Raw genomic sequence first — 27,939 nt, forward strand, 5'->3', positions numbered from 1 at the left:
AACACAAAGTAGCAGAAAAGCCACAAGGCACAATTTCTGATCACTTTTTTTCTCTGAAGTAGCTTCGCAGCACTACAGTCAGCTCTACTGAGGTGAAAGTTTGATTTAAACACAGGGTGCTGAGAAGTGGGGCTTCCTGCCACTTCTGGCATATCCCTCTGTGGGTTGTAAGTGATGGCATTTTGGATTAATAAAATATCACACAAAAAATATTATCACCTGCATGAAGACCTGTCAGTGGCTGAATACACCACATGTTGGGACAGGGCACCGTTTTCATAGAGATAAGGATTTTAGGCTAGATGCTACTCACACTGCCTACTGAAAATGAGGGTGCAGGTACATGATTTCTCAGGTTTCAGTGTGGTATCTGAATGATTTCCGATACTAGGCAGAAGTTTAAAATTCCTGAAATAGTGTCCATGGTATTGCAAAGACTGTAGAAAACTCGTAAGAGTTAGCTATCACTGTGCTTAATACAATCACACTGACAAAGAGACATATCCCATATTAGAATCCGGTGGTGGTCAAACCAGTATTAACAACATAGCACCATAGAAAATACTTTAATTGCATTTTTTTTTAATTGTGTTTCAGAAATATGTCTAGGTCCATTTTAAAACAACCATCTATGCTTCATTGCCTCAGCCCTAGTTTCCACTGGCATAGAACAGCAGGCAAAGTGCCTTCAGGAGCATCAACAACTTTCTGTACAGGAGCCTGTAGTTAAAAAAGCACATGCTCGAAATGCAGGCTGAAAGCCATGCAAACAGCCTTAATTTAGCCTCTTGTTTGAATACACATTATGAACACAGTCTCTCTACAGACTATCACACTTTTTTCCTTTAATATTTGTCTGGTTTTCAGCTGGACGCTGTCTCTTCAGTTCTACTGGGAGTATTTACATGCTTAAATATGTGCATGACTTCTGCAGAGCTGGATTAAGACAGGACTGGAGGCAACCTCCATGATTTTGAAGGGTGGCATACAACACTGGACTAGAACTGGGCACTTGGGTTAGATACTTTAAAGCTATTTAAATGACCAAGGAAAATACACTTTTCAAAGTATCTAGGAACGAAACTCGCCCCAGATCAGATATCCATACTAGTAGTTATGTAGTTAGTGCTTATTTGCATCTTAAGGTATCTGAGTAGCTTTAAAAAAGCTCATCTTTAATAATTCTTTAGAGTCTGGACTCTATATTAACTATTTCTGAAGTAAAGTTCAGTAATTACAGTGAAAATATGCAAAGAAAAGAGAACATTTTAATTCAGGAATAGAGAAAGGGACTTATATGCGAGGATCAAATGAGAGCTGCCACAGCCTAAAAAAAGTATCAAGCAACATTTAAGCAGCATTATTTTAGGACATCAAAGTTTATCTTCAGATACTTAAGGTGTGGCTGGAAAAATCCAAGTACTCACATTACAGTTTGGATGTGCTGGTGAGTTTTTTATAGTTGAGTATTACTGAAGGAATGTGTTTTTCAGATTTTATTCTCTTCCTATGAATTGTTCACAGCTGAGAAAATACCTTCAAACAGTCAGCTGAAGCACCCTAGAAATAAAAGTAAGGAGGGTTTAAAAAAGCCAGTTTACTTTCCCTCAAGTACCTTGTTTCTCTTTAATTTACTAAATTCACTAATTATTACACCCGAGATAGATTTATGTTTGTTTTTCAGTCCTTTTCTTCATCAATCTCACTTTTTATTATCTGTTTAAAAGAAATGTTTCAATTTCTATAGAGCACTGTGGGTTTCTTTCAGGCCAGATCTTAAGCCAACATTGACTTGAAAGCGACAACTAATGAGTAGGCACCTCCATGTAGGACACACAGTACTGGTGTTTCATGTAAAGATAATTCACCAGCCGATAGCTTTTCCCCTATTTAAGTTGCTGACTGCACATGTATTAACTGAGCTGGCACATGAAAGCCTGTGGCCAGACAAGGCTCTGATCCTTGCGCGGGCACCCGGGCAGTGTTACTTCTCTTGTTCCCAGGAGTATTCACACAAAATTTCCATTCTCTAAAGCGTTTTTCCAAATTGGAGATACTCTTTTTAGCATTACACTTATATTGTCCATCTTGTATCTGCCTGTACGGCGAGGTCTGCTCCCCTCCTGTGCCTGCCCAGTCATTTCCACACAAAAAGGCTTTGTTCCAGATACTGGAGACTGCAGTCAGCTCCTGTTCTGAGCAGGCATTTGAGCATACTCACATCCCACTGCAAGGCATTTCAGGCAATTAATTCCTCCTAGCTTACTACATGACTCTGCTCTTTTGGGGTCTAATTCTGGTCAGACATCTTCCCAAATCTCTGATGTGGAGTGGAAGGTACCCTATCCTGTCAACAGAACTGCAGTGCCCTGATGAACCACTTGTTCATTAAATTAGACTATCTTGGACTATTTACACCAAATATGCATGTACAGTACAAGTTTTGTGTACATTGCAACCCTGCAGAAAACGTATATGCAAATAATTTCCATCCCTAATTCCAGCTTAGAACCCAAGCATTATAATAGGACATAATTATTTTCAAAGAATGAGACAGGTCTTTAGCTAATAATTCCCTGTGCTGCTCTGCAAAGAAGCATGTGCAAAATGTATAATCCATGTACCACATTCCAATAAAACAAGCAGAAACTAAGTGTCCAGCTACACTTCAGTGTAAATCTGCCAGCACCCTAGTTACACCCTGTGGCCTTTTTCATTTCAGATGAGTCTCTCTTTGAATCCATTTTCCAGTTTGGTAAAGGAGACTTAGATACAAATATCTGGATATTTTCAAGTACAGTTTTGTGTTTTCTTTCTGTTCCTATTTAAGTCTCAAAAATATTATAGCCGTGATGTAACAGCCCATGTTGTGTGTAAGGAAGAAAATAAAGTAAAAGACAATAGCAGAAAGCAGGAATTTACAAGTCCAGTTAGGCAAAATGTTACTTAAAACTGACAGGTATGGGGCGTATGCTTTTATTGTAGCTCTCAGTTATGTTATGACACCCGGTTAGGGACAATATCTCATCGTTCTAAGCATTGTTCTAATTCACACTGGTGGCATTGGTTTCAGAAAGGTACAACTTTTTCTTGACAACCTCTGCAGCTGAAATAAAATGTAACTTCTCTTTTCCTATAATCCATAATTGAGAGTTTACTGAAGAGAGAGCTTTACCTTCTGCAACTCACCCGGGAAAAGCTTGCTTTGAAACAAGTGCAACCATGGATGTCGTTTGAGATCCACATGAGGTTTCTACACACGGGTGCTGTGGATTTTAGCCTTGATTCTGGAACTCTCACTTAGCTTGCCAGCCTGCAGAAGCACCATTGCAGCTGGTGCTTGGGCTGGCTTGAGAAGATCCCTGTGGACCCTCCTTTGCTTTGGGGCATTTATTTACTTATTACATTGCAGTGAATTGCAGTTCAGTGCAATTTCCTGTTCTTTCACAGTGACCTGTGAGAAAAGTTTATCTGTCCTTTCCCAGCATATGTCAGAGGCAGAAATAAGTCATTAAGGGACTAGCAGAACTCGACTGGCACTAGCCTCTGCATCTGTTTGAGAGAGCAAGCACATTAGCTGCTGACATCTGTGGCAGACAAACTGCGCTTGCAGGAGTTTGTAATACAAGCCCTATAACTAACCAGCAACTTGCTCAATCACTCTCAAAGGTTTACCTGTTGTTGTTGTTGCAGTTTTCATAGGAAGAAGGAACAAGAAAAGTGTGAGCCAAGAGGCTGCAGTGTTACAAAACATTTCTGTTTTTCTGAAAATGTCACACTGTAATGTCATCCTGTAATATCAGTGATGCAAACCCTTCTCTGGTTAGGGAAGAACATTAGCAAACAGCCTAGCTAGGTGGTCAGAGATGCCCTTTCATAGAATCATAGAACAGTTAGGGTTGGAAAGGACCTTAAGATCATCAAGTTCCAACCCCCTTGCCATGGGCAGGGACACTTCACTCTAAACCATATCACCCAAAGCCTCATCCAACCTGGTCTTGAACACTGCCAGGGATGGAGCGTTCACAACCTCCCTGGGCAACCCATTCCAGTGCCTCACCACCCTAACAGGAAAGAATTTCCTCCTTATATCCAATCTAAACTTCCCCTGTTTAAGTTTTAACCCGTTACCCCTTGTCCTGTCACTACAGTCCCTAATGAAGAGTCCCTCTCCAGCACCCCTATAGGCCCCCCTTCAGATACTGGAAGGCTGCTATGAGGTCTCCATGCAGCCTTCTCTTCTCCAGGATGAACAGCCCCAACTTCCTCAGCCTGTATTCATACAGGAGGTGCTCCAGTCCCCTGATCATCCTTGTGGCCCTCCTCTGGACTTGTTCCAACAGTTCCATGTCCTTTTTATGTTGAGGACACCAGAACTGCACACAATATTCCGGGTGAGGTCTCACAAGAGCAGAGTAGAGGGACAAGATCACCTCCTTTGACCTGCTGGTCACTCTCCTTTTGATGCAGCCCAGGATACGGTTGGCTTTCTGGGCTGCAAGCACACACTGCCTGCTCATGTTCATTTTCTCATCAACCAGCACCCCCAAGGCCTTCTCCGCAGGGCTGCTCTGAATCTTTTCTCTGCCCAACCTGTAGCTGTGCCTGGGATTGCTCCGACCCAGGTGTAGGACCTTGCACTTGGCATGGTTAAACTTCATGAGGTTGGCATCAGCCCACCTCACAAGCGTGTTGAGGTCCCTCTGGATGGCATTCCTTCCCTCCAGTGTATCAACCGAACCACACAGCTTGGTGTCATCGGCAAACTTGCTGAGGGCGCACTCAATCCCACTGTCCATGTCAGCGACAAAGATGTTAAACAAGACTGGTCCCAACACCGATCCCTAAGGGACACCACTTGTTACTGGTCTCCAGCCGGACATTGAGCCATTGACCACAACTCTTTGCGTGAGGCCATCCAGCCAGATCTTTATCCACCGAGTGGTCCACCTTTCAAATTGATGTCTCTTCAAATTCAAGATTTTGCCAGGCACAGAGGTGAGACTGACTGCTCTGTAATTCCCCGGGTCATCCATTTTCCCGTTCTTGACAATGGGGGTTATATTTCCCTTTTTCCAGTCGTCGGGAACTTCACCTGACTGCCATGATTTCTCAAATATGATGGCCAGCGGCTTAGCAACTTCATTTGCCAGCTCCTTCAGCACCCGCGGATGGATTTCTTCACTGCCCATGGACTTGTGCACGTTCAGGTTTTTAAGATGGTCGTGAACCAGTTCCTCTCCTACAGTGGGCGCAAGGTCTTCATTCTCACAGTCCCTGCATCTGCCTTCCAAGACTTGGGTGGTTTGGTCAGAGCCTTTGCCAGTGAAGACCGAGGCAAAGAAGTCATTCAGAACCTCAGCCTTCTCCAAATCCAGGGCCTACGTTCTCCCTAGTCTGTTTTTATTTGCTATGTACCTGTAGAATCCCATCCTGTTATCCTTAATATCCCTAGCCAAGTTTAATTCTAACTGGGCCTTAGCTTTCCTAACCTGGTCCCTAGCTTCCCGGGCAACATCCCTGTACTCTTCCCATGCCACCTGTCCTTGCTTCCACTTATTATAAGCCTCTTTTTTTCATCTGAATTTTCCTCAGGAGCTCCTTATCCATCCAAGGAGGTCTCCTGGCCCTCCTGCTGCACTTCCTTCTAGTTGGGATGCAACACTCCTGAACTTGGAGCAGGTGATCCTTGAATATCAACCAACAATCTTGTGCCCCCCTGCCCTCTAGGGCTGTATCCCATGGAAGCTTACTAAGCAGGTTCCTGAAGAGGCCAAAGTCTGCTCTTTTGAAGTCCAGGGCAGTGAGCTTGCTGCACACTCTTCTCACTGGCCTGAGGATCTCAAATTCGAGCATCTCATGATTGCTGCAACCAAGGCTGCCCTGGAGCGTCACATTTCCAACGAGCCCTTCCCTGTTGGTGAGCATGAGGTCAAACATGGCACCTCTCCTTGTCGGCTCCTCTATTACTTGCAGAAGGAAGTTGTCTTCCACACAATCGAGGAACCTCCTGGATTGCTTGTGCCGGGCCGTACTGTCCCTCCAACAGATGTCAGGGTGGTTGAAGTCCTCCATGAGAACAATGGCCTGCGAGTGTGAGGCTTTTCCTATCTGTCTATGGAGTGCTTCATCCACAGGTTCTCCTTGATCAGGCGGTCTGTAACAGATCCCCACAGTAATGTCTCCCATAGCTGTTCTCCCTTTAACCCTGACCCACAAACTCTCTGTTAACTGCTCACCTGTCCCCAGACAGAGTTCCATACTCTCCAGCCTATCCCTAACATAAGGGGCAACTCCTCCTCCCCGCCTGCCAGGCCTGTCTTTTCTAAAGAGCCTGTAACCTTCCATTCCAACACTCCAGTCATAGGAGCCATCCCACCACGTTTCTGTAATGCCTATTATATCATACCCCCGTAGACGTGCACACATCTCTAATTCCTCTTGTTTGTTCCCCATGCTGCGGGTGTTTGTATAGAGGCATCTGAGCCGAGCTCCAACTGAAGCCGGCTTATTGGCTGGAGCGGCTGGGATATCTCTACATGGCTCCAAGCATTTATTATAGGTGCTGTCAACTGACTGGGTGTGTTGGGGTGGAATGATGCCCCCCTCCCCCAGCACGTCTAGTTTAAAGCCTCCTTGACCAGTCTGGCAAGCCTCCTACCAAAACTGCTCTTTCCCTTCTTTATCATCAGACCAGCTCCACCAGCCCCCACTAGACCTGGCCTACAAGCTTGGGTCCCGTGTTCAAGACACCCTAACCCCTGACTATGACACCACCCTTTTAACCATTTATTAACCTGGCTAATCCTCCTAGCCTTTTTTAGGTCCTCCCCTGTATCCTGGAGAATGCCCTTTATAACATAAAAATCGATGAAACGGTACTGAAAGCATGCACAGCTGGGTAACATATGCTGAAAGCACCCAGGAAACTTAGTTGTCTTACCTGTGAGAAGACATTTCCGTTTGCTAAGCTACATTCTGGATCCTAGTAAATATACTAAGGCCTATGAAATTATCAGATGCAATCTACCCCTCTTACAAAATCATCTGTGGCTGAAGCCACCTGGTTTTCCAAATGCACAAGTTTGTTTGCAGCAAGGTTGTCACTGTAGCATTTGGGTTCCATATTTCTACTGTGAACAGAGGCAAAGGTACTAACCTTCCTTCCCAGGCAGGCAAAAGGGAGCCAGCTGGGAGTGCTTCAGGGCAGCACAGCCGTGATGGTGGTGTGGATGGACAGAGGTGACAGCCCTCTGTGACACTGTGGCTTGTACACATCCAAAATATCTCGTTCCTCTTTCTCTACATTTTTAAAAATTAAAATAGTAAAAAGCCTGCCAGGCTGCCTTTGTATCACTTGGAGGTCTTAATGAAAATGTAATGTAGCACAAAGTCACACTTCCTGAACTTTAATTTGCCTAAGAAGTCATTAATTTGGTACACACCAGGGGGTGGCTATCTTGATTTCAGGGGTCAGCAATGAGTTGTTACCCAAACGTGTGTCAAAAATAGTTGATGGAAATCCAGGTGGGAAATGCTACAGCCTATGTAGACAAGACTGGAAAGAATCAGGTTTGGGAAAGGGGAACGGACCTGGTTTTGGTTTGTATCTTTGCTAAATTTTTATATCATATTTTCAATGTACAAGACTATATCCTTTCCTCTTTTCCCTTCCAGTCTTTCTGTCTAGGTTTATGTTCTAGTAAGGGATGAGTGAGCTGGGCCAAGTCTACAGAATGGGACAAAATAGCCAAATATGCAGGGCAGGATAAATGGGAGAGAATGTTTGGAGCCCATGTGGTATTTAGAAAGACTGAGAGTGGCAAACTTGGGAAAGAGATGGGTAAAAAACAGAAAGAAGAATAGCACATTCTTTACACCATTGACTAAAGTCAAAGAAAAGCTGAGGCTGGACAACAATAACAGCCTTCGGACCTGAGTCACTTGAAAGCACATTCTGCCCTTGCTGGCTCCCTGGCTGGTTACAGTTTTCCTATCACCTGCCTAGACAAAGTCATTGTGCCTCTGAGCACATACGAGATGCCTGGGTAGCCTCTATTTCTGGACTTTCATAACTGAAAGCTTCTATATCAATTAGACACTATTACTAATACTTGAAATTTCTGTCATTTTTAAACGGGAAAACCTTAAAAGCATTTGCGAGTCTCACCTCTGACACTTCTATTAAGTGTTATCATGTATGGTTATGACATCGTATTAAAGAATATCTCCAGGAAATATTTAATTAGTGAGTCAGCAGTTTCATAACTCCGAGCTCCTCTCTGTCTTCTTGTAGCTGCAATGTTGTAACTTTGCTTTTGCTTTGCTTTTTCCCCCACAGAAAATGCATAAACATATGTTGCCAATACTGAGCAACCAGTTTGGATTTTTAGTTAGCTAAATTATTCAACTGTTTTAAATCTATTATATGTTATATAATCTAATATGTATATATTACATACATATATATATGTAATATTTATCTATTATATATAATAAGCTGGTCATTAAATGAATCACTGATGTATTTCTCAGCTACTCAAGCTAAGAAACTATAACTGATGATCTATAAAAGCATCAGTGTGTTAAGAAAAATCAGCTGGAGAAGAGCAGCAATTGGTCACTTCAGCAGCACCCACCAATCTGAACAGAAAGATTCACCAATGCCAGCTTCAACTAAATTACCAGAAATCAGATTTTGACACAGACTGATGTCTAGGGGAAGTACCATGAAACTGCTACACAGGCAGCATACATCTCTTGTTCCTTAAGTTATTACTGGAATATTTTATAGAAGTATTTAAAATGGATCAAATTTGGGATGCTCCAGAGCAAAATCTGGGGTGCAGACTCTCCTGGACTCAGAGGGATGAATTTTAGACCTAGCACTTATTTGTACAATGGAAAAAAGCAAACCTATGGTCCAACCACTCTGCCTGCTTGGGAAAAACTATAGTTTAGATCAAGGTCCAAATACTGAACCCTGGCTAGGCCCACCCCCTATAGCAAGAAGGTTGAAAATGTTAGGTTTAATGTTGAGCTCCTCCATTGCTCTTATCAGTGACAGGCAATGTGTGGAAGCCCCTGGTCAACCCTCGTGTGTTTCTGGGTGGGAAGTGGTAGGACAGTGGGGATACAGGATGGAGCAGCATGGGGTGGGGCACAGCCCTACGGTCCACACACCCAGCCAGAACTGCTGGGGGGAAGTGAAATGAAGAGAAGGCAAAAAGGGAGGTGGGAGTTACCTCATGACCTCCATCAACCATAGCACTGTGGACCCTCGCCTCAGCCACTGCCTCTTGGTTGGGCTTGAGACCCTCTGTCGCCTGTCATCTACACCCAGCATCAGACTGGTGTCTAAGTGCTCTCCAGGTAAGCCACCTGCTCTTAACAAATTTTGTGGTTTTCTGCTTTTTCCTCTTTCCTGGCTCAAACCAGCCCAAAATACTCAGCTGCAGGCTGCTGAGCAAACCAGACATTTTTCACATTTGCTGGAGACAGCCCCACTCAGGGGTTGCCTGTTGGAGTCATAAATGCACAGTGTCCCACCACACTGGGGGAGAATTAAAGCCTGAAAACCAAGGCACTGTTGAAATATGGTTGCTCAACCACCCTGAAAAGCAATCTAAAACCTTCCTGTTAACACACATAAATGAAATTTCTGTCTGACTTGTATTTGTGTGATGTTTGTCCCCATGACACTGCATGAAGATAGATGGTAGTAAAGTCAGGAGTCAAAGAAGTAGAGGACAGTAGGAGTGTGCTCACCTACAGCATGAAGGTGCTTCGGTGAGGGAGTGCTTGAAGAGCAACTTCTTTTTTTGACTCCTCCTTTCTGTTGCAATCATTGCTTGCTTGACAGGCCCAGACGGAATTACATCACTTCCTAAAACCCATCAAAGAGAGTCCATCTCCTCAAGAAATGCAGCTCAGATGCACCCCGGCAGGAAACAGGAAATGTAAATGTTTGGGTGAAGCAGGGAGCCAGCCAAAGCGCCCCTCAGGTGGGAGCACCGCCAAGGTAACATGCGAAAGCAAAACCTCATCGTGCTGCTTTCTGCCCTGTCACTGGCTGGAGGATCTGCTGGGAATGGTGAGTAAGGAAGCACCTTTTTCCTCTGAGGTGGGACCATGTTCCGTGCCTGCAGTGCTGGGACCAAGTTGGAGGGCAACACCCTCCAAACTGAGCATGAGGGAGATCTGTGGGGACTTGCTCTCTGCCGCTTTTTGCTGTATTTGCCTGCTCTGTTTTCAGTTCCCTGACTCTTTCCAAGCTTTGACTTTTTCCCCTTAGATCTAACCCCGAACAGCAGCGACCAAATCCTACAATTCCCACGTTTCCTAAACTGCAGGTGTATAGGGAATCTGAATTTCCATGCTGGCCTACCATGCATTTTGGTTCTAATTTTAATTATTTGTTGTACTTGTTTAACCTCACACCCATACTATCAGCATTTAATAGCAAAGTGAAGGACAGAGTATGGATTCCGTTCAAAAACTGTCTGCCGCTTTCCATGCTCTCAGTGCACTGAAACCGGTTTAACGAAGGATCAGCTGGTTCTGGAGATAAATACTTTGAATTTTCGGGCCCAGAACAAAGTGGTCAGCACCGTGGCTTTAGGTACTGACCTTCTGAAGGGAAGAACCATGAATGGGAAAGCCACTTGCAATAAAATGCTGAAGCACTGGGGTGTCGTTGCAGAGGCTCTCAGCTGTTTGCAGGGAGTAGTTTGTTCCACTGGCACTTTGGCAGCCAGTGACTGAACAAGACAGGCAGCTGTTTCAGAAAAACCTTGCCAGGTGGTGTTTATATGCCTTTCGGTGTCAAGCAAATCACTGCCTTAGTGCCTCAGCATGGACTACAAGTGTTTGCTGCCTCTATGCTGCTGCAGCGAGCAGGAGCTCTGCAGAAAGCAGGGAGAGGAGGACCATTCTCAGCTATCACTGGACTTCCTCTGTTAAGGGTTTAAAATGCATTGGTGAAATAGGTGGTTTGGTATGGGTAGTTTTGCCCTGAAAACCAGTAAGATAAGTAGGGTATAAAACTGTGCTGCTGGCTCCAGGTGTGATGCTGAGCTGCTTGCAGTCAGCTTTAGGATTCTTACTTAGCTATAAGGGTGAGCTCAATGAGGTATGAAATGGCTTGGTCTTGTCTGCATGACTACAGCCCTGCTGCATTACAGACATGTTAGGAAAATACTCTGCAAGCATTGAATGTAGCTCAGAATCAAAGTGGTATGAGGAAAAAATCCTGCCATGGACAGAGCAAACTGGAGGTCCCAGAGAAAGAGAGGGACATAATGCAAGCAATGCAGAGTGATCAGGTTCTGGCCTCCTTTGCTCATTTGCAGTGTACTCATCACTAGTACTTCATCCCCATCTCCACTGGGAAGAGGAACACCTTAGTCCCTGACTCCCCCAGCCCACAACTGGACCCCCCTTGCCCTTCTTTACAATGGGCATTAAAGGCTGCATAAAACACTGGGCAGATACCACATACCAGGTGCCCCAACCCACTGCCTTTAGAGGCTTCCTACTGGTAGGTCCACCCATAAATTCTAGCTGATTTTGAAATGGTTCCTCCATGAAAGTGAGTCAGTCCTGACAGAGCTCTCCCTGAGCCTTGTCAGCCTAGGCTCTCCTGAGTCAGTCCCCAGCTGCTGGGGAAAGGGAGGAGAGCACCCATCAGGAGAAGAGCAGTATCACTTCCCCCCATACAAAGGCAGCTTTTGGTTGTGCAACCAGCTCCCAAAAGCAGCTGGGGCTTATGCTGACTGCAAGAGTGGGAGAGGTGAAATTGTGAACTTGGGCTTTGAGGGGGGAAAATTGAACTGGAGGGGGAAAGAGTTTATGTAGAGGTTTATGTATGCCACAGGCACTGGTGGGTTGGGAGGCCCCCTGCTGATGGCAGCCTCCCAGAGGCATCCTTTGCTCTCACCCCTCCTCATTTACAAATCAACAGGGCAGGACCTTTAAAAGAGCTTTATTCCTTCTTCCAGTCCCAGGCACAGCCCTCAACTTTAAAGCAGTCTGCTGTCTAGAAGCCACTTACCCTTACTGCCTATTTTGTATGATTAAATCTTGCAGCATAGACAGATTGAAGCCTTTATAAGTCCTGTTCCTATACCATGCTGGAGCCTTGTAAAACGCTAGCCTTGCCATTTGGATTATGATTAACATATGGGTTTTCTCCCGGCTACGCTATAATTACTCTAAGCCAGCAGCTCTTAGAGCATGCCTGAGGTCTCAGCTCCAGGTGATGGTGTTCACTGCTCAGCCTCACAGCAGCCCTAAAAGCCTACCTAAGTATGTTCTGACCCTAGGAACAAGTATTCAGGCCCTTACTATAGTTTACAGGAAAATGATGTGACCCTACAGCCATTTCCCAGGTTATCCCATGTACCACAGTGTTTGGTGAAGCATGCAGAAAATTGCGGCATAAATGGTCTGACACGAGGAGCAAAAAAACATGTGCAGGAGAGGAGCAGCAAAACGTGTGAGATTGTTAAGTGGGAGAGCTGGGATGGTTGCAGGTAGTGCTTTATTTTGGCTGTGTCTCTGAGCTGTCATTTAGAGCTGTTGTTCAAAGAAACATTGCTATCAAAGATACAGACTTTCAGCAGCTTTTACCATAAGCACAGGTAGCCATTCTGTCTTCAGTAGAGAAGTGCCTTTTAGGTTAAGTTCCTTATGAAGCCAAGGTCTCTTAGGGAGTGGTATTTTTGACCTGTTACCCCTAGAGTAAATAACTTGCGAATGGGTTTGAACCCATCAGAATCACCTTGCTTCTAACAAAGCAACAACATGAGAAATAAGGATTTGCTACATCTCTTTCCAAAGTGCAGCCCCCTAAAAGCAGATTAAAACCCCTTTCTACTGAACACATCAATTCCTTGTATATATTTACTCCTGTTTCTCCCTTTTATCTACACACACAAGCTTCCACTGTGTTTTATTCAAGCGCTTCAGGGATACTTCAGAAAATCTCTCCCTTACATCAGCAAGATTGTATACTAAATTTCAGTCAGTGACACCAGTCTATTTTCCTTCAAGAGATTTTGTGATAGCTGGAGAGCCTCTGGAGCTTTTGAATCTTTAATTTCAGGGTCCTCCTGAGAGTAAGGAGCACTGAAAGATCTGCATCACTGTGAAGTCACACGGATATCACTGATGCAGAGCTAGAAGGCCACAGGATTAAGTAGATGCGACCCAATGCATAAATTTGTATGGAAAACCTTTAATACTGGGAGTGAGAAATGAGACTACAGGTTCACAGTTTGACTCTAAGACACGTAACTGAATTTGCAACACTGCCATTTAAAACAGCACTTCAGCTGGATGGCAGTATAGTGAGGAGAAAGGAGTTTCCATCATTTATAAGTGAGCTTAAACAGTTGTTTCCTCTTTCAGCTCATACCTAGATAACACTTTCTAAGCACCCCATTTTAATAGGATCTTGTCTACAGATTAGCCATCCTGAAATATTTGTGCTCCTCATCAGAAGGGCGTACGCACCTGACAGCTAGCCTGCAGGCTTTTAAGGATTCCTCTTCTAGCCAGACTGACATGCAGGACCTGCAGCAACAAGCAGCTGGGCAAGCCCTGGCTACGGCAAGAACAGCCTTTCTTACAGCAAGAAATATAAGGAGAGGAACAGAGCAGGGATGAGTCAAGCAATAAGAGGATCATACAGACCACGTGGAGTGGTATGATTGATACCACCAGAGGAATGTGTGTATGGAACAGAGTGATACAGGACGCGGTAACTTTACATACACAGCTTTATAGCCTTTTCTGTTTTGTCACCCTCTTGTGAGCCTTCCTTTCACTGCACTTTTATAGCTTATGGGGAAACAAAAAATCTTTCAAACTGGTAAGCTTGACTATACCATTGACTTAGCTCTTGCTTTTTCTCTATACCATCCTTTCTTTTTTCTATAAGCTGGTACTATAGTGTGATTTAAAAGATTCCCTATAGAGTCTCTTTCCTCGAGTCTGATGAGGAGGCAGCAGGGAGACTGATGATTTTACACAGAACCAAATGTGCTGACTGCTGGCTATTTTGTCTTGCCTCCCATCCAGCTGAAATCAGAAACCTGTTTGCCCGCTTACTTCAGCAGGTAGCACGTATCGCCACCTCTGAGTGCTACAGCACAAACCTCAGAGGAAGAAATGCTGCAACAGCAGAAATACTGTTTGTTTGTTTGAGATGCAATTGTCTGGACTGCAATCTGTAAAGCTGGGTAGACTCAATTCCCTCTGTTTCCTTTGAAAGGCAGGCTTGGGAGTAACAGGCAGAAGAGCTAGAGGGAGGTGTGTTGAGGCAGCAGGTGAAAAGCAGGAAATACGAGCAATATCCTTGCAAAAACATTGTGCAATTGGCTGCCCTTCTGCTGAAGGACTTATTTAATTCACTTGCAGAAAAGATCTCTGTAAGAGGAAATGGTGTTCACAGAAAAGGTGCTGTTTTGTTCCTGAAATTACGCAAAGTGAACAAAAATACATGGCAGCAAGGTCACTCCCTGTGATTTGCCATTTTCTTTGCCTAGAGACTAGAAAAGATAATTCTATTTCACACAAAGACAAATTATTTGAAATCTGTTTCACAGCCCAAACCCAGGCAAATAAAAAGTACCAGAGACACTGGAAAAGCCTCTCTTGGAAATCAAATGCAGCACAGACTGCAGCTGAAAGTTCAGCACTGCAGTTAATGAGGTGTGAGTGGTTGCTTTTGCTTTCAAGTCACACCACACTTTAGACATTTGAAAAATCCATTTTAGCTCTAAGAGTAAATGAAAAATTAAGGTATTTTCCCCACAAACTTTCCCATTTGTATTATTTTAAGCAATGGATTTGTCAGTGTATCAAATGCAGCAGATGATAGGTTTCAAGGGCAACAGCTAAAGAAGGAAAATGAAGCAAGGTCATTGATGCAGTTTGGTAGGGCTGTGGTGGTCCATCATGCCATGGTTTGTGGTGTGGACATCTCTAGTAATATCTCCCTGGTCCATGCAACAGCAATAGAAACAGAGCATCTGCAGGCACTGGGGACTATAAACTACCTTGGGAAAGAAAAGTCAAGTGACCAAACTAATAATGGAGAGGAGTGCTCCCTCCCATCCTCTGCAATAGGACTAAGGACTGCCATCAAATCATGGGAAGAGGTGGAGAAGCACACACGTAAAGGGGTCATTACCTGCAAGGAGGCAGAAATTATGGTTTGCTCTTGACTGAAATACTAAATACAGAAGAAAATGACATAGAGACTACTGATATGAAGTGCTTTGCCACTGAACACCTGACATTTTCATTGCTGTATTATGGTGAAAGAGTCTTGTGACAGTTGCATAATACCTAATGTTTGAACTATATTCCAACATTAGGTATTATTTATTAAGTATTAAAATCCTTTCCTAGCTTTTAGGAAAGGATGAAACAATCATGTGCCTGAGTGATAAGCATGACTTAAAAATCTAGATAAATTATTGCTATCATACTCAAATAATTTTATTCATTTGAAATTGGGTTTCCTGGAATATGATCTCATGAGATACTTATCTCCTCTTTGAGGCAAATCTGTCAGGAGAGGAGATGCTGCAGAGTGGATTAAGCAAGAGCTAGCACTCTAATCCCAGTTTTCTCTTTCAGTTGGCATCCCTGAGAAGGACAGCATCCATGTCCTTCTGATTTCTCATTTGTAAAATGGAGATAACTGCTCATCTCTCAGGGCCATTATGAAGATTAATGTGTTTACAAAAGCATTTAAAATTCTAAGTACTGTTGGTTCCAGTCCTGTGAGATTGAAAATGCCAGCACTGAAACACTGAAAACCTTAAACTCTTGCTAACTCTAGTGGAAACTATGGCTGCCCAGCATTTTATGAGAACAGGGAGAAACAGGTCATTGCAAAAGTCATAAAATCCCATCCTGCTTTATTGCATAAAATGAGAGATGCAACACACCAGCATCGTATCTGAAAGGGCAGATAACAAAAAAAATCCTCATTTAATTTCATGCTAAGAAAATTACTGAAGGCTTTGCATTTAGAAACATGCTTGTGTAATTTACCTAAAGACTGATTCCTGACTTCTGGCTACAACAGGATTTTTAGCATCAGTATAGATTACGGTATCAGCCCAGAATTTGCTGTACTTGTTTTGAACTTTAAATTCCATGACAGTCAGCAGACTTTTAATTAGCCTCAAAAAAAGGCTTGTTTCACTATTACTAATATAGCAAATTTTAGCCATTTTTTCTTGCAAAATGCATGGTAAACAAGACCAAAACCCAAATCAAGGTTCAAAACCCCCAGTCTTAGCATCTGTGAAGTGTAACCAGCACTGAGTCTTTACCCTACGCTCCTTCAGCCAGCCCATAGGATTGGACAGAGGAACAGTTAATTGCACCTGTATCCAGTAAAGTCCCCTTGTTACTACCACCTCTTCACGTCCATGCAGAAATGAAAGTCAACAGCTTCTGCAGGCTTCAGACTTCTTTTCACCAGTTCTGTTTTTCACAGTGAAACAATTTAAATTTGAGAAAGAATCAGGGACATGAGTGAGCTGGAGGAATTGGTGAACCAGAGATAATGTTCTCCCTGAAGAGAGTACTAACTCCTTGGGTAAGGGGAAGGATGAAAGTGGTTGTGGCTGTACATGCCACAGCTGACAAGCAAAGCAGGATAGTGTAGTTTACTGAGAAGTAGAAGACCTATGTGAGAGCAAAACCAGATGCCAACCTGCAGGGAAAAAAAGTCTATTTGTGCAAGACAGCTGCGTGCAGACAGACCACACACTCCGACACGTCCCAGTAAAACATGTGAAGAACGTGGTCAGGACTGTAAGATTTTGTGATGAACTTACAATTTAATTTTACATCTGATGCCCCAGACTCCATATATGATGTCTGTGCAGCATCTGCTAATTTCTTTTTAAGAAAACAAATATTTACTTTTCATCAAATGAAAAGTACACATTAAAGCTATATTCTTTGACTCACTGATAATGCTAATAAAATTAACAAAATACTAAGTTGTCCTCATATATTTGGCAGGCTTTGAAAACGATGGTTCAGGAGATGGATCACCAATATTACCCACTGTTACAGTAACGCCTCCTGCTACACGTTCTTCAACTGCAGATGACCATGAGCCAGTACTTGGCACTGCAGGCGCTACTGAAAGCGGCCCTGAAGGAAGAAGTACTCCAAGTACTGAACTGGATACCGTAAACGATCAAGACAGCCTAGAAGCAGCAGAACAGTCTATCTTGATATACGTTGTCCCTGTCGTGCTGCTGGTCCTGTTGATTTTGCTCATCATATCTTTTGTAATACATCATAAAAGGAAAAAGTCTAAGCAAGGTAAATTTGTCTTCTCATGCATCAGAACGATATTTTTAGGACACACTTAACCTTAACAAAATGTTATTTGGAGGCCTGGAATGCCACATTTAGGATGCACTTTTCTGGTTGTAGCTGCACGTTTGACAGTTAGGAAAGGGATCCACCAATAGACAGCAGCACCTGGGCACACATCCTTCCTTGGGTAGGAGCTAGTTCTGCTGCTGCTCACACTGCACACTCATGGGAGCCATAGCACTGAGCTCCAGCTCCTGGCAGTGCCAGGAATGGTGTATGAATGCAACCATGTGGCTACAAAAGATTATTCTGTCTTTATACTTGATAACTTCATGCAAGTTGAATTTAATGCTTCTATTGCCTATATTGCCCACAAGGTAGAGCTGCATCAGTAAAATAAGAACAAGCAATACCATTTTAAAGAACACATTTAAGGGCTTCTGTGGGGTGGTGGCAGCTATGAAGATACCACAAAATGAGTTAGGAATCCCATGGTCAGAGTGCCTGGGTGCTATGATAGGGTGAGCAGTCCTTCCAGAAGGTACCTCTATCTGTTAGTAAAGAAATTGATAGCGTGGAGTGTCAAGCCACAGAAAACAAACTGAGGATTAAAACCACATAGTTGGTAAGTGAAGTCCTGAAATGGTCATATCAGTGTCTCTGCAGAACAAGAGTGCAGCTATAAGCTCCTCAGCCTGCAGTGACGTGTCTTCAACATGTGTTTAAGGTCCATTTTTCAGGGCATATTTAGGCTGCACATGCCTTATCACTGGGTTACCCTCTGTTGCTGAACCCAGGACACCCTCATAGCAAACTCTGAATTCACAGCCAGGTACCTAGTTGCCTGCCTGTTTCTGTATGACCTGAAATGCAGGTACAACCTTCAGGTCCTTAGACCTGTTGCCCTGTACCTGCTTGCTCAGAGCTGGGATTTTGAGCATCCTCAAAGCAGGGGCAGAGAGCTCTGTGGCCCTGACATAGCTCTGCAGTCTGTGAACGTGCTGGAACAAGCAGGAGGCAGCAGCACCCCAGCAACAATGAATTAAAAATAAGCCGATTTAACAGAGTATACAATGTGAAACCTATATGGAGTTCTTAATTCTTTTTTGAGAGCACTTAATTCCTGCAGGGGAAATTATTTGTCTGAATAATTGCTGTAACACTCTTCCCACTCCACCCCCCATCTTTACTTTGTCATAGGGTTTTAACAAACTTGGGATCCCTTATGACATCTGGCTAGTTCAGCTTCATTTGCCTAACTGAGCTTTAATCTGCCATGCAAGTCCATCCCCCATCTTCTCTCCATGAGCAGCTCCCAGAGTCTCCAGGCAGAGACAGATTGCCTGCATGTCGTCTGCAGCAAAACGTCCCAGCACTTGAAGTAAATAATTTTGCAGCAGCGGTTTCCTTCCAGGATACCATTTCTCTCATAACATCTGTTTTGCTCAGGGAAGTGAGCATCTGCCCACTGCAGTGCTAACAGTTGGTTTCCTCCCAGCATGACTGAGCTAAATAAACTGAGCAGTGCTTTTACTATGTTCAAGATTAAAAATAATGGGTTCCTCTGATAATTACAAACAGGATGAGATGTTTTTTCTTTCATCTATAACTATTATGCCTTCTGAAAATGCAACCTGTTTTACATGACACTATTCAAGGCTTGCTTGCAGTCTGGACAATTTACATACAAAAAGCAGAACTATGAACACCAAGTTTTTTCTTTTCCAGATGAGCTGGGAAGCGAAAATGTGAAAAGGTAAAGTTTATGACCATCATTTTTATTTTTACTATAACAGTGTATTATGATTTTCAGCTCCTTCACTGTCTGTTTTAATTTAACCGTACACTAAACCCCATTACCTTTTGCCATCAATTACTCCAGTTAACTATCTCTAGAGGTGGCTGAAGTGTGACTTCATTATCTAGCTGAAAGTGTATGACTAGAGCAGGAGAACAAGAGTTATGATGGCCAAGGTGAGCACTGCCCGCAGTTACCCACTGCCTGCCCTGGGCACTCCCAGCTCCACCAGCCACAAGACACCACCAGACATACGAGCTGCCCCACGAGCAAAGGGGATCAGTTCCCAGACTCAGCACAGGCTTTTACTATTCAGAATAAGCTGTGTGTCTTGCTCCCCTGTTTTTCAAGTTTGTCTTCTCACTCTGAGTCGAGGTAGAAAGGCTCACCCAGCTCCCATGGAAGCAATGCCTTCACTGGTGGGAAAACAAGCCAAAAGTTGCATGGTTCTTAGAATGATAATTTTTACTGGTACCTTCTGTTTAGCAAGATGGAGCTCACTGACGCTGGATGTTATTAAATTGGCTTGACAGGGTAGGGCTGGGGTGCTAAAAATATTTTTAATACCATGTGACTCCAGGAATGATCAGCAAAGAGAAGCTAAACAGAAGCATTTAAATAAATGCAGAGTTACTCTAGACATGACCTTTCCTTATGAAGTTGCTGCCAACGGTCACAGCTAGGACAAAACTCCAAACAACAGGACTTTTGCCACATATTCCAGCAGATCAAACTGTTTCAGTTATCTATTTACAGAAGGGACAGTTCTCAAGTAGCTGCAGTGGTCCTGGGCTCTGCCGTACCCTAGGCTGCACCTTCTGAGTCCCTCTGTATGCAATGTCCCACCCAGCCCTGCCTCTGCCCCGGCCTGGCATCTCACCACTGCTCTTTTGCATCTATGTGCAGCCATTTCATTCACACCCATTGGGCTGACATCTCAGATTACTAGGCTAGGATAGCTTTCCAGAGTTTATTTGTGTGTCTGGAATTATGAAAGGCTCATACAAAATTAACTAAGTTGTAAATTGTTGGAATTAAGCTTTTTGTGTAATGCCTTTTTCCCCCCTCTCCCTCCTTTCAAGTCCTATTTTTGAAGAAGACACACCCTCTGTTATGGAGATAGAAATGGAAGAGCTTGACAAATGGATGAACAGCATGAACAAAAACGGTACACGGTAACCCCTCTACTCCATTACCCTTCTCATTCTAGCTGACGTAGATCCCATGCATGCAAAATACCTTACATTGATTTTCTATGTGTGTCACTGCTTTTCCTACAACATTTTTAGTTGTGTTCTTGGCTCCCTACTACTAAAATAGCAGTACAAATGTCAGGGGTAGAATTCTTGAGAGTAGTATTTTAGTTTGTGTGGGAGCTTATTTTTAACATATGATAGGATATCATAAATGTTTTGAGTTTCCAGTAGACACTTCTATTAAACATCTATAGCTGTGAACAGTATTTATATTTTTAAACACATTTTAATTACTAAACACTAGTTTCTTTGAAGCATCTAGTCCTTTCAGTCTTCAGAGTTCCTACACTTTCGTGCTCCACATTGTGCTATTGTAGATGGATTTACTCATCGTTCAGACCACCATGTATTTAAAATTGCTGCCTGGATCCTATGAACGCATGCCTCCCCTCTTTGAGACCCTTCCCTTGCTTTCCATATCTACAGCATGAAGCACAAGCTGCTCTTTACTGCCAGCACCATTCATCATCTGCATCCTCCCTGGCAAATCTATCAGCCCTTAGCACCTGAGGTAACTAGCACCAGCAGCATCTTCAGCTCCTTCTTAACTTGAAGTATCATCTTTTCTTCCCTCCCCTCCCCCCATTTTCCTCCCAGCTGAAATCTCCTGGTCAAAATCTCCAAGGGCCCTGCATCCTCCTTCAAGATTCTCCTCAGAAATCCCAGGTCTTTGGTGTGAATTAAGAAGCCTCATTTTGAACTGCTAACAGCTTTTTACTGCCTAGGAAATGCTGAAATGCTGCTTTACTTATTTATTTATTTATCATTCTTGGTTTCTTGCCTTATATCCAAACGGCTCATTGGCCTGACCTCCTACGGGGTGCTTTGTTTCTCAGGACATAAAACTCTTCGGAGCATTTCTTTACATCAGCAGAGTGCTCTATGTGATAGGGTTTTAACCTTCGCGGTCCGTAAACTCTAGCAGAAAACATGTGCTAAGTGGCAGTAGTGAACTAGAGGCATTAAGTATAGTACATACAGAATCCATGCTGTAAATTAATTCTTTTTAAAGTTCTGTGGACAGAAGGGAGAAAACAGTTTACATATGTGAGGGGTTTTTTGCTAGTGTTTCCTAAACCCCATCCCCAAATTCCCAGCTGGACTATAAAGCACAGGTGCAACTATAAGCAGTAGGTGGTTAACAAATAGTCCTCCCCATGGCTGTTTATAGGAAACAGTGCTCAGAAGTAGTTAATTTGTATAGGTGTGCATAAAAAAACTGAAATATATATAATAAAATAAACTATTGCAGCACCTATCAAAGAGGAAGGAAGATTTAAACTTTATAATTTATGCTATAGGAACCATACTATTTTGCAGATTAAAAGGTGCAGAAAAGCATTTACAATTTTACATTCATGCTAGAGCTGACACAAATTTGAAATGTATGTGGGAGAACCACAAGGAATAACCACAGTCTTGTTTCTTACCCTCTTACAGCTGACTGTGAATGCTTGCCTACTGTAAGAGAAGAAGAAAAAGAATCCATTGCCAACCCAAGGTACTTTTACTTTGTTATATAATTTGAAGAAATACAGTCAAAGTCATTTCAAAATAATATCTTTTTTAATACATAATTATATACAGATAAATTCTTTGGTCTATTTAAGTTTTTACAGAGAGACTTTGATTTCAGTTTATAAGGTTTGACACTCTTATTTCTAAACCAGTCTCTGCCTGTAAATTGCATGGCTAAATAATCTTGCAGTTGTAAACCTGTGCGAGACAGACAACCAGATGGCACAGATGGAGTTTCACTTGCTGATCAGACTTTAGTCACAGCTTCTCAAGGTGTTAATACAAGCATTCAGAATAGCTTCCTTGACATTCCTCATTGGCACGGACACCCAGCTCCCTCTGCTACCGGGCACCTGTAGGTCCCCAAGAAACACTGCCAGATGTTTTGGCTGGAGTTGTGACCTGTTGGACAGGGGCTTGTCTGACTCAAAGAGAAACCCAAAGGATCTTCCCAGTGCCCCCCTGCAACCCTTCCCCAGAGCTGGCTCATGGTCCAAACAGAGATCCCAGAGAGATGCAAAGCCACAATCCTGACAGCTTGTAGACGAAAAAACTTTCTGGCTGTTTTCCCCAGGATTTTGGCCACAACCCCTAAACTCCTCTCAAGCTTCAATTTTCTCTAATTAAAAATTCTGGTTCCAGCTGGAAGTAAGGGACTGTACATCACCCTTTCCTGCACTTGTGTTGCAGCTGCATTCTGGGGAGTGGGTAAAGCAGCTGCTCTGTGCCAGGTCACAATAACAAACAATTAGACCATCCTGTGTGCCAAGAAAATCCCTGGTGCAGCGGAAGCAACAGATGCAAGCAGGCAAGGCTGGAAGCAGACAGGGTTGGAAGGAGGAGGACACAAGCCTTCCCCTTCTCATGGCACCAGCTCAACATGCCTCTATTAGAGCTGCACCTCCCACTGCACACTATCATGGTAACTCAGAAAAGAGGAGAACTGGGATTTCTTGATTAGGAATGGAATAGCAGTGATTTTAAATCACCACTGCTGGAGAGCCTGCAACTCCAAAGCTGCAGTTTCAGGGTAGCTTTCTGATGGTGCTGCACCACTGCACCTATTTGTATTGAAAAGGTTTCTGCTTATGTCTATTGCAAGAGAAAATTGATGGGGTATGCGGATTATTTAATTTTTTCAAGACTTAGATCCTAGGTTCCAAATGCAACCAAGCACAGTAATTTTACCCGAAGCAGCTGGAAAAGATGCTAGATTCACTAGCCATCTGGGTCTTCCCTTCCAGCCCCTAAATGGTAACTCAGAGTGTGGGAATTATTAAGAAGAGGCAGCTGCACAGATGTTCTCTAAAAACAGATTTGCTGAGCATACCACTAACTATAGCAGGGAGTATAGAACGAAGTGTGCTTCAGTCATGTGTTAACACAGAAGTTAGTCATACTATAAAAGGCGTTTTAGTCACAACACCACCCTGAGCACTGTTTACCTCTACTAAACAGTTCCTTTTCAGAAAAAAAAAAATCATCATGACGTACCAGCTTGACTGACATTTTAGATACCATCCTTGCTAAAGCACTTTTACGCTGTATTTGCGTTAACCCCATCAGAAGTCAAGGTTTCTGCTCTTGACTGGTAAAAGGTAACTTTGGGCTACATCCTGCCTGAAGTTCCTCACCTGTAAAATAGAGATATTGTCACTTCAAAGCACTATAGTGAGGCTTAAGCCTTGATGCAAAAAAGCAGCCCTGTTCAGGTAAGTATGCCTCAGTCAGAGTGAAGGTACACACATTATTTCAGCATATTTTCTTATGCCTGGTATCTTAGGATCAGACTGCAGAGAAATTTATGCTTCTGAGTTGTAGGAAGGCAAACAAATGCAAATAAAAAGAGGAGATTTATCTCTAAAATATTCAGAGATTCTCAGACAAAGGATATTAGTTGAATACAAAATACTAAATTATTAGGTGTAATTTCAGATTCTGAAAGACTCCTTTGTTTGAGCAAATTCCTTCCTATATTATGGTAATTCCTCTTTTAGATTTTATTGATTATATTCAACATGGGAAACATCTCAAGGCCTCACTGAACACAGCTGGCTGAGTGTTGTTTTTCTGCCTCATAAATATGCTGGGGGGAGTTCATCAACAACCAAATGTTTGAACTGTGAATTAGTTTTGATATCATTTTGAAAACATCCAAGACTAAACATTTCAATAATGACATTTTGACATTTTCAGAATGCAACTTGTTCCAAAACTTCTTTTCAGAGTAAGTGACTTTTTAATATAAAATTTTAAAAGGTTTAAAGAGCAGAATCCTGTGGTGGTGACATATTTCTAAGATAAGCATTTCTCTTAACTCAAAGCTACTTTTTCAAATTTCATTTTACATGAAAATTTGAAACATGCTCCCTTTCAAAGAGAAAAAGTATCTGAAATGGTGGGATTTCATGGTAAACACAAAAATTTATTCTCATTTCTGCAATTGAACCTAATCAGACCAAGATCATCTGCTTTTCCTGACCAAACTCTTAGCTGAGTAAGAAATGTCAGAATAAGAACTACATACAAATAAATGGCTGTTTGCAGCAGCTCTTTTGAGAAAAGTGAAGTAAAATGAAAGAAAACTACTATTATGGCAAAAAAATTGTATTCATGAGCATCAAGGCTGCAGATTTGTGCACAAGAGGCAAGATATGACTGCCTGAGCTCCTTTGTAGGTTGAGGTCATCCGCCTTGCACGTAAACTAAGTTAAAAATATATATTTTAAATATATATTTAAAAAGTGTATATTCATCTTGCCTTTGAAACCTAGTGCTAAAATCCTGTTTGTGCCTGAGCAGAAAGCCACGAAATCTCCCCAGCCTCACTGGAGTTCCCATCCTGTGCATGCAGGAAGGATCTGGCAGGTGGGCACAGGCAGGGGTTGACACTTGCACAAGTGGGTGCAAGACCAATCTCTTCTCCAGGGACCTTTACTCCCCTGGCAAAACAGAAGCACCGTGTATCCCCTTCAAAGCACAAGTCTTTGCAGGCTGCTGAGTACCATGAACCTTGCTTTATCATACCTCCTGAGGGAGTTCGGTTTTCCTTGGGCACTGCTGGGCTAATCTTTCTGTCTGAAAAAGCGTGACTTTCTTATGGGGAAATGTTCTGTATAGGGAGTAAGTCAGTACAGAAAAATACTCTTCTCCTAGCTGTGCTTTAGTTTGTCAAGGTACTTCAAACCCATGTGAAATATTATGAGTGGCCCTTTTAACTTCAGAGGTGGTTTAAAACCCTGCAGTTAATGCTGACTGAAATCTGATCATCTGATAAAAGTCACATTTGAATGTTGGCATGAACCAAACATTATTAATAAAACACTAGGGAGCAAGTTAGCTCTACAGAAACCAGTGGGATAAAGAAAATTCACCTGTTACAAAGCCAGATTTAGTATAAAAATTCCATCTGTAAAATACTACCCTCCCCTGTAGAAAGAGGGCAATTTCATTGCTCAGTCCTCACCTGTGAGCAGGAGAAAGGGGGCACCAGGTAGCGCCTAACCAGCAGAGAAGTAAGACCAGCCCATGCTGCCAGCATCTAGCATCACAGATGGGGTCATTTGAAGCACTGCATGGCTGACACATTTGTTTTGATAACACATTCTCAGGGACTCCAGAGATACTTCTGCATATTATTTCCTGCTGAGAAAACTAACCCAACAGCATGACACTGGTATGTTTCTTTCTTTTCCATGTACATGCAGTGATGGTGAATCATGAAGTCACAATAGCAAAGAACTGGTTAAAATGAAGCAGTGCACAAGCTAACTATCCTCCAGATATTGGATGGACTGGATTTACATAGAATTCATCTCAAAAGGCCGGAGAAGCAAAAGCTTTTGTTGTGTTCTGCTACATAGTCTTCAGAAAGGAAACATCACCAAAGGGAAGGAAATAGAAAAAGGAAGAGGACTATAGTAAGATCAGGGGCTGATTTAAATTCCTTCTGCAATGAGAATCATCTCACATCAAGAGAAGCCTTTTCTCCTCCTAAAAGTTCTCAAAATAGTTCCTGTTTCTGTCTAGTCCTTCAGTTGTGTATTGTGTGGCACTTAAAACCACTTCTGTTCCAAGTTTGGTGGGTTTGTTTTGTTTTGTTTTTTTTTTTTTTTGTGGGTTATTGTTTTTATATATAAATAGCAGCCATAATTCTGGACTGCCCTGGTTTGGTGGATGTGATGCTCATCCCTATGCAATGTTTGGTTTTCAATTTTCTGTTCGGTACTGGTGCACTGATTTGCACAGGGCATCTGCTGGGGAGGTGCTAGACTAGGACTGACAGACCAACTCTGAGAACAGAGCAGCTGAAAAGACTCTCAAAGGATTTGCCACAGGTGACTGCAGCCCAGTGAGGGCATGGTTTGTGTAGCATGCTTTTTGGTTTTCAAATTAAAAGCATTGGAGAAGTGAAAAATACTATTTTGAGATTGCCTTTCAGTTCACTATCTTCACAGATTAGTACCTTGGGCTACCTCTCACCATTGAACCCTCCTCCAGGGCCAGTGCTGTTCTTTTAACAATCACTTGCTTCAGGAATATTCAACTTGAAAACGTTTTTTTTTCTTTTTTAAAAACGAGAGGTTGAAAAATTGAACACCACAATACTTATACCAAACAAGTTCAGGTAAGTACAAGTTATGTGTAACTACTTGGTCAAGGTATTAAGATGCAGTAGGATCTCTGCTTCTTCTGGTTTTGAATACTGAGGTTGCAATATCGGAAAGACATGAACTCCTGAGTGTGCCTGGTCAACTTTAATGACACTGAAAAAAAGGACTCCTTAGATGATGAGACTATAAATGTTATCATTGCATCCACTGATCTTTAGGTGGCACATCTCTTATGGGTGTAGCTTAAATATTTAACACACATGAAAGTGGATCCTTGTCTGTGCAAAGCTTACCCCACCTTATTTAAAATATTAAATTCATATCCTACTGTATCTCATATCCTACCCTATCACATCCTACCTGTCCTCATCTATTTAAATACATAATTTCTTCCCACTTAATACATGTTTAATATGATTGGGTTTGTTTTGCCTGCAAATATTTCACTACTGTGGTATCATGCATAGCTTGGTTAAAGACAGCAAACAAACACCTCAAGCCTCTGGGATGACAGCTAAGTGTCACTAGCAGCAGACTTACACAGGAGGGTTCAGCTTTGAGTAACTGAGAACGAGCCAAAATAGGAAAGGAAAAAATATTTACAGCTATCCATATTCATTCATTACTGAGTATGACTTGATTAGTAATTTCCTCAAAGAGTAAAAGATCTATTCATTGTTCCAAAAGAATTTATTGCAAATATTGGATTTAATATGTGAGTGGGGGTAAAATAATTTTCCCTGCTTAGCTGACTAAGTTTGAAAAAGTTTAAGGTCATATTTCACAACTTTTTCTTTAAAAACATTTCCACAAGTTCCTGGCAGTAAACTCATTTTCTAGAATATTTATTTAAAATAATGCAGTGACAAAAGGAAAAAAGTGAAAGACTGAAATTTAGAAAATTCAAAAAATGGAAGTTAATATTTTCTGGTAGCAGCCTTGTTAGCAATTTCTTTCCAGAATGCTCAGATTTCCTGCAGTTTGCAAAGCAGTAACCTGAAGACGCCCAAAACAGAGGATGTTTTCTTTAACAGTACAAGGTGGAAAGATTTATTTTGAGACCATTAACTGCTGTGAGGCTGGTGGGCAGTCAGTGGTGACTCAGCAGTCTCAGCCCACCTTACTCTAGCCCATTTAGCTCTGCAGCCAGCAGCCACTATGTTCTCTCTAAAGGGACCTGAAGCACAGCTGGGACATGAAGAATTGGAGTCCTTGTCTTTATTTTATTACTTCTGAAAAACAATCACCCCCCCCCAAAGTGACATTGTATGGCATAACTCAGTTCTGACATGCTGATGATCCTTTACCCTGTCCTAGCCACCGTCTATGACAGTGAAAATCACTAACAGTCTGCTACTGCCATTTGAAAAGCAGCTGTGTCATGCATGCTGTTGGT

At 42.6% G+C, this 27,939-nt stretch overlaps 1 protein-coding gene and 1 long non-coding RNA gene across 4 annotated transcripts in view; one reads left to right on the forward strand and one right to left on the reverse strand.

Annotated features, from left to right (window-relative positions):
* Positions 1 to 27,939, reverse strand: part of LOC134173487 (uncharacterized) — a 50,588-nt gene continuing 22,649 nt past the window's right edge. The window contains exons 2-3 of the long non-coding RNA XR_009968277.1: positions 1,428 to 1,560; positions 1 to 720 (exon numbers count right to left, since the gene is read on the reverse strand). This is a non-coding gene — a long non-coding RNA (uncharacterized LOC134173487). The remainder of the gene's footprint in view (positions 721 to 1,427; positions 1,561 to 27,939) is intronic.
* TMEM154 (transmembrane protein 154) lies at positions 9,775 to 26,349 on the forward strand. 3 transcript variants are annotated; one of them, XM_062637535.1, is made up of 7 exons: positions 9,775 to 10,093; positions 17,053 to 17,361; positions 19,087 to 19,114; positions 20,239 to 20,324; positions 21,853 to 21,913; positions 24,127 to 24,157; positions 25,638 to 26,349. In XM_062637535.1, the coding sequence occupies exons 1-7, from the start codon at positions 10,027 to 10,029 to the stop codon at positions 25,638 to 25,640; spliced, it is 585 nt and encodes a 194-aa protein (XP_062493519.1). In that variant the 5' UTR covers positions 9,775 to 10,026; the 3' UTR covers positions 25,641 to 26,349. The 3 variants fall into 3 exon arrangements, with proteins under 3 accessions (XP_062493519.1, XP_062493521.1, XP_062493520.1); XM_062637536.1 differs by lacking the exon at positions 24,127 to 24,157 and having other exon boundaries at positions 9,786 to 10,093; XM_062637537.1 differs by lacking the exons at positions 24,127 to 24,157; positions 25,638 to 26,349 and having other exon boundaries at positions 9,776 to 10,093; positions 20,239 to 20,331.

This window comes from Pezoporus occidentalis, unplaced genomic scaffold (genome assembly GCF_034315485.1).
Source record: "Pezoporus occidentalis ecotype Australia unplaced genomic scaffold, CSIRO_AGI_Poc_V1 ctg53, whole genome shotgun sequence".
Taxonomy (NCBI): domain Eukaryota; kingdom Metazoa; phylum Chordata; class Aves; order Psittaciformes; family Psittacidae; genus Pezoporus; species Pezoporus occidentalis.

What these genes read in the sequence shown, in the direction of transcription:
- TMEM154 (XM_062637535.1), top strand. Translation starts at nt 10,027, where the DNA reads ATGCGAAAGCAAAACCTCATCGTGCTGCTTTCTGCCCTGTCACTGGCT. An exon ending in GAACAGCATGAACAAAAACG is followed by an intron (nt 20,325 to 21,852) that starts GTACACGGTAAC and finishes ACCCTCTTACAG; the next exon opens with CTGACTGTGAATGCTTGCCT. An exon ending in GAATCCATTGCCAACCCAAG is followed by an intron (nt 21,914 to 24,126) that starts GTACTTTTACTT and finishes TGACATTTTCAG; the next exon opens with AATGCAACTTGTTCCAAAAC.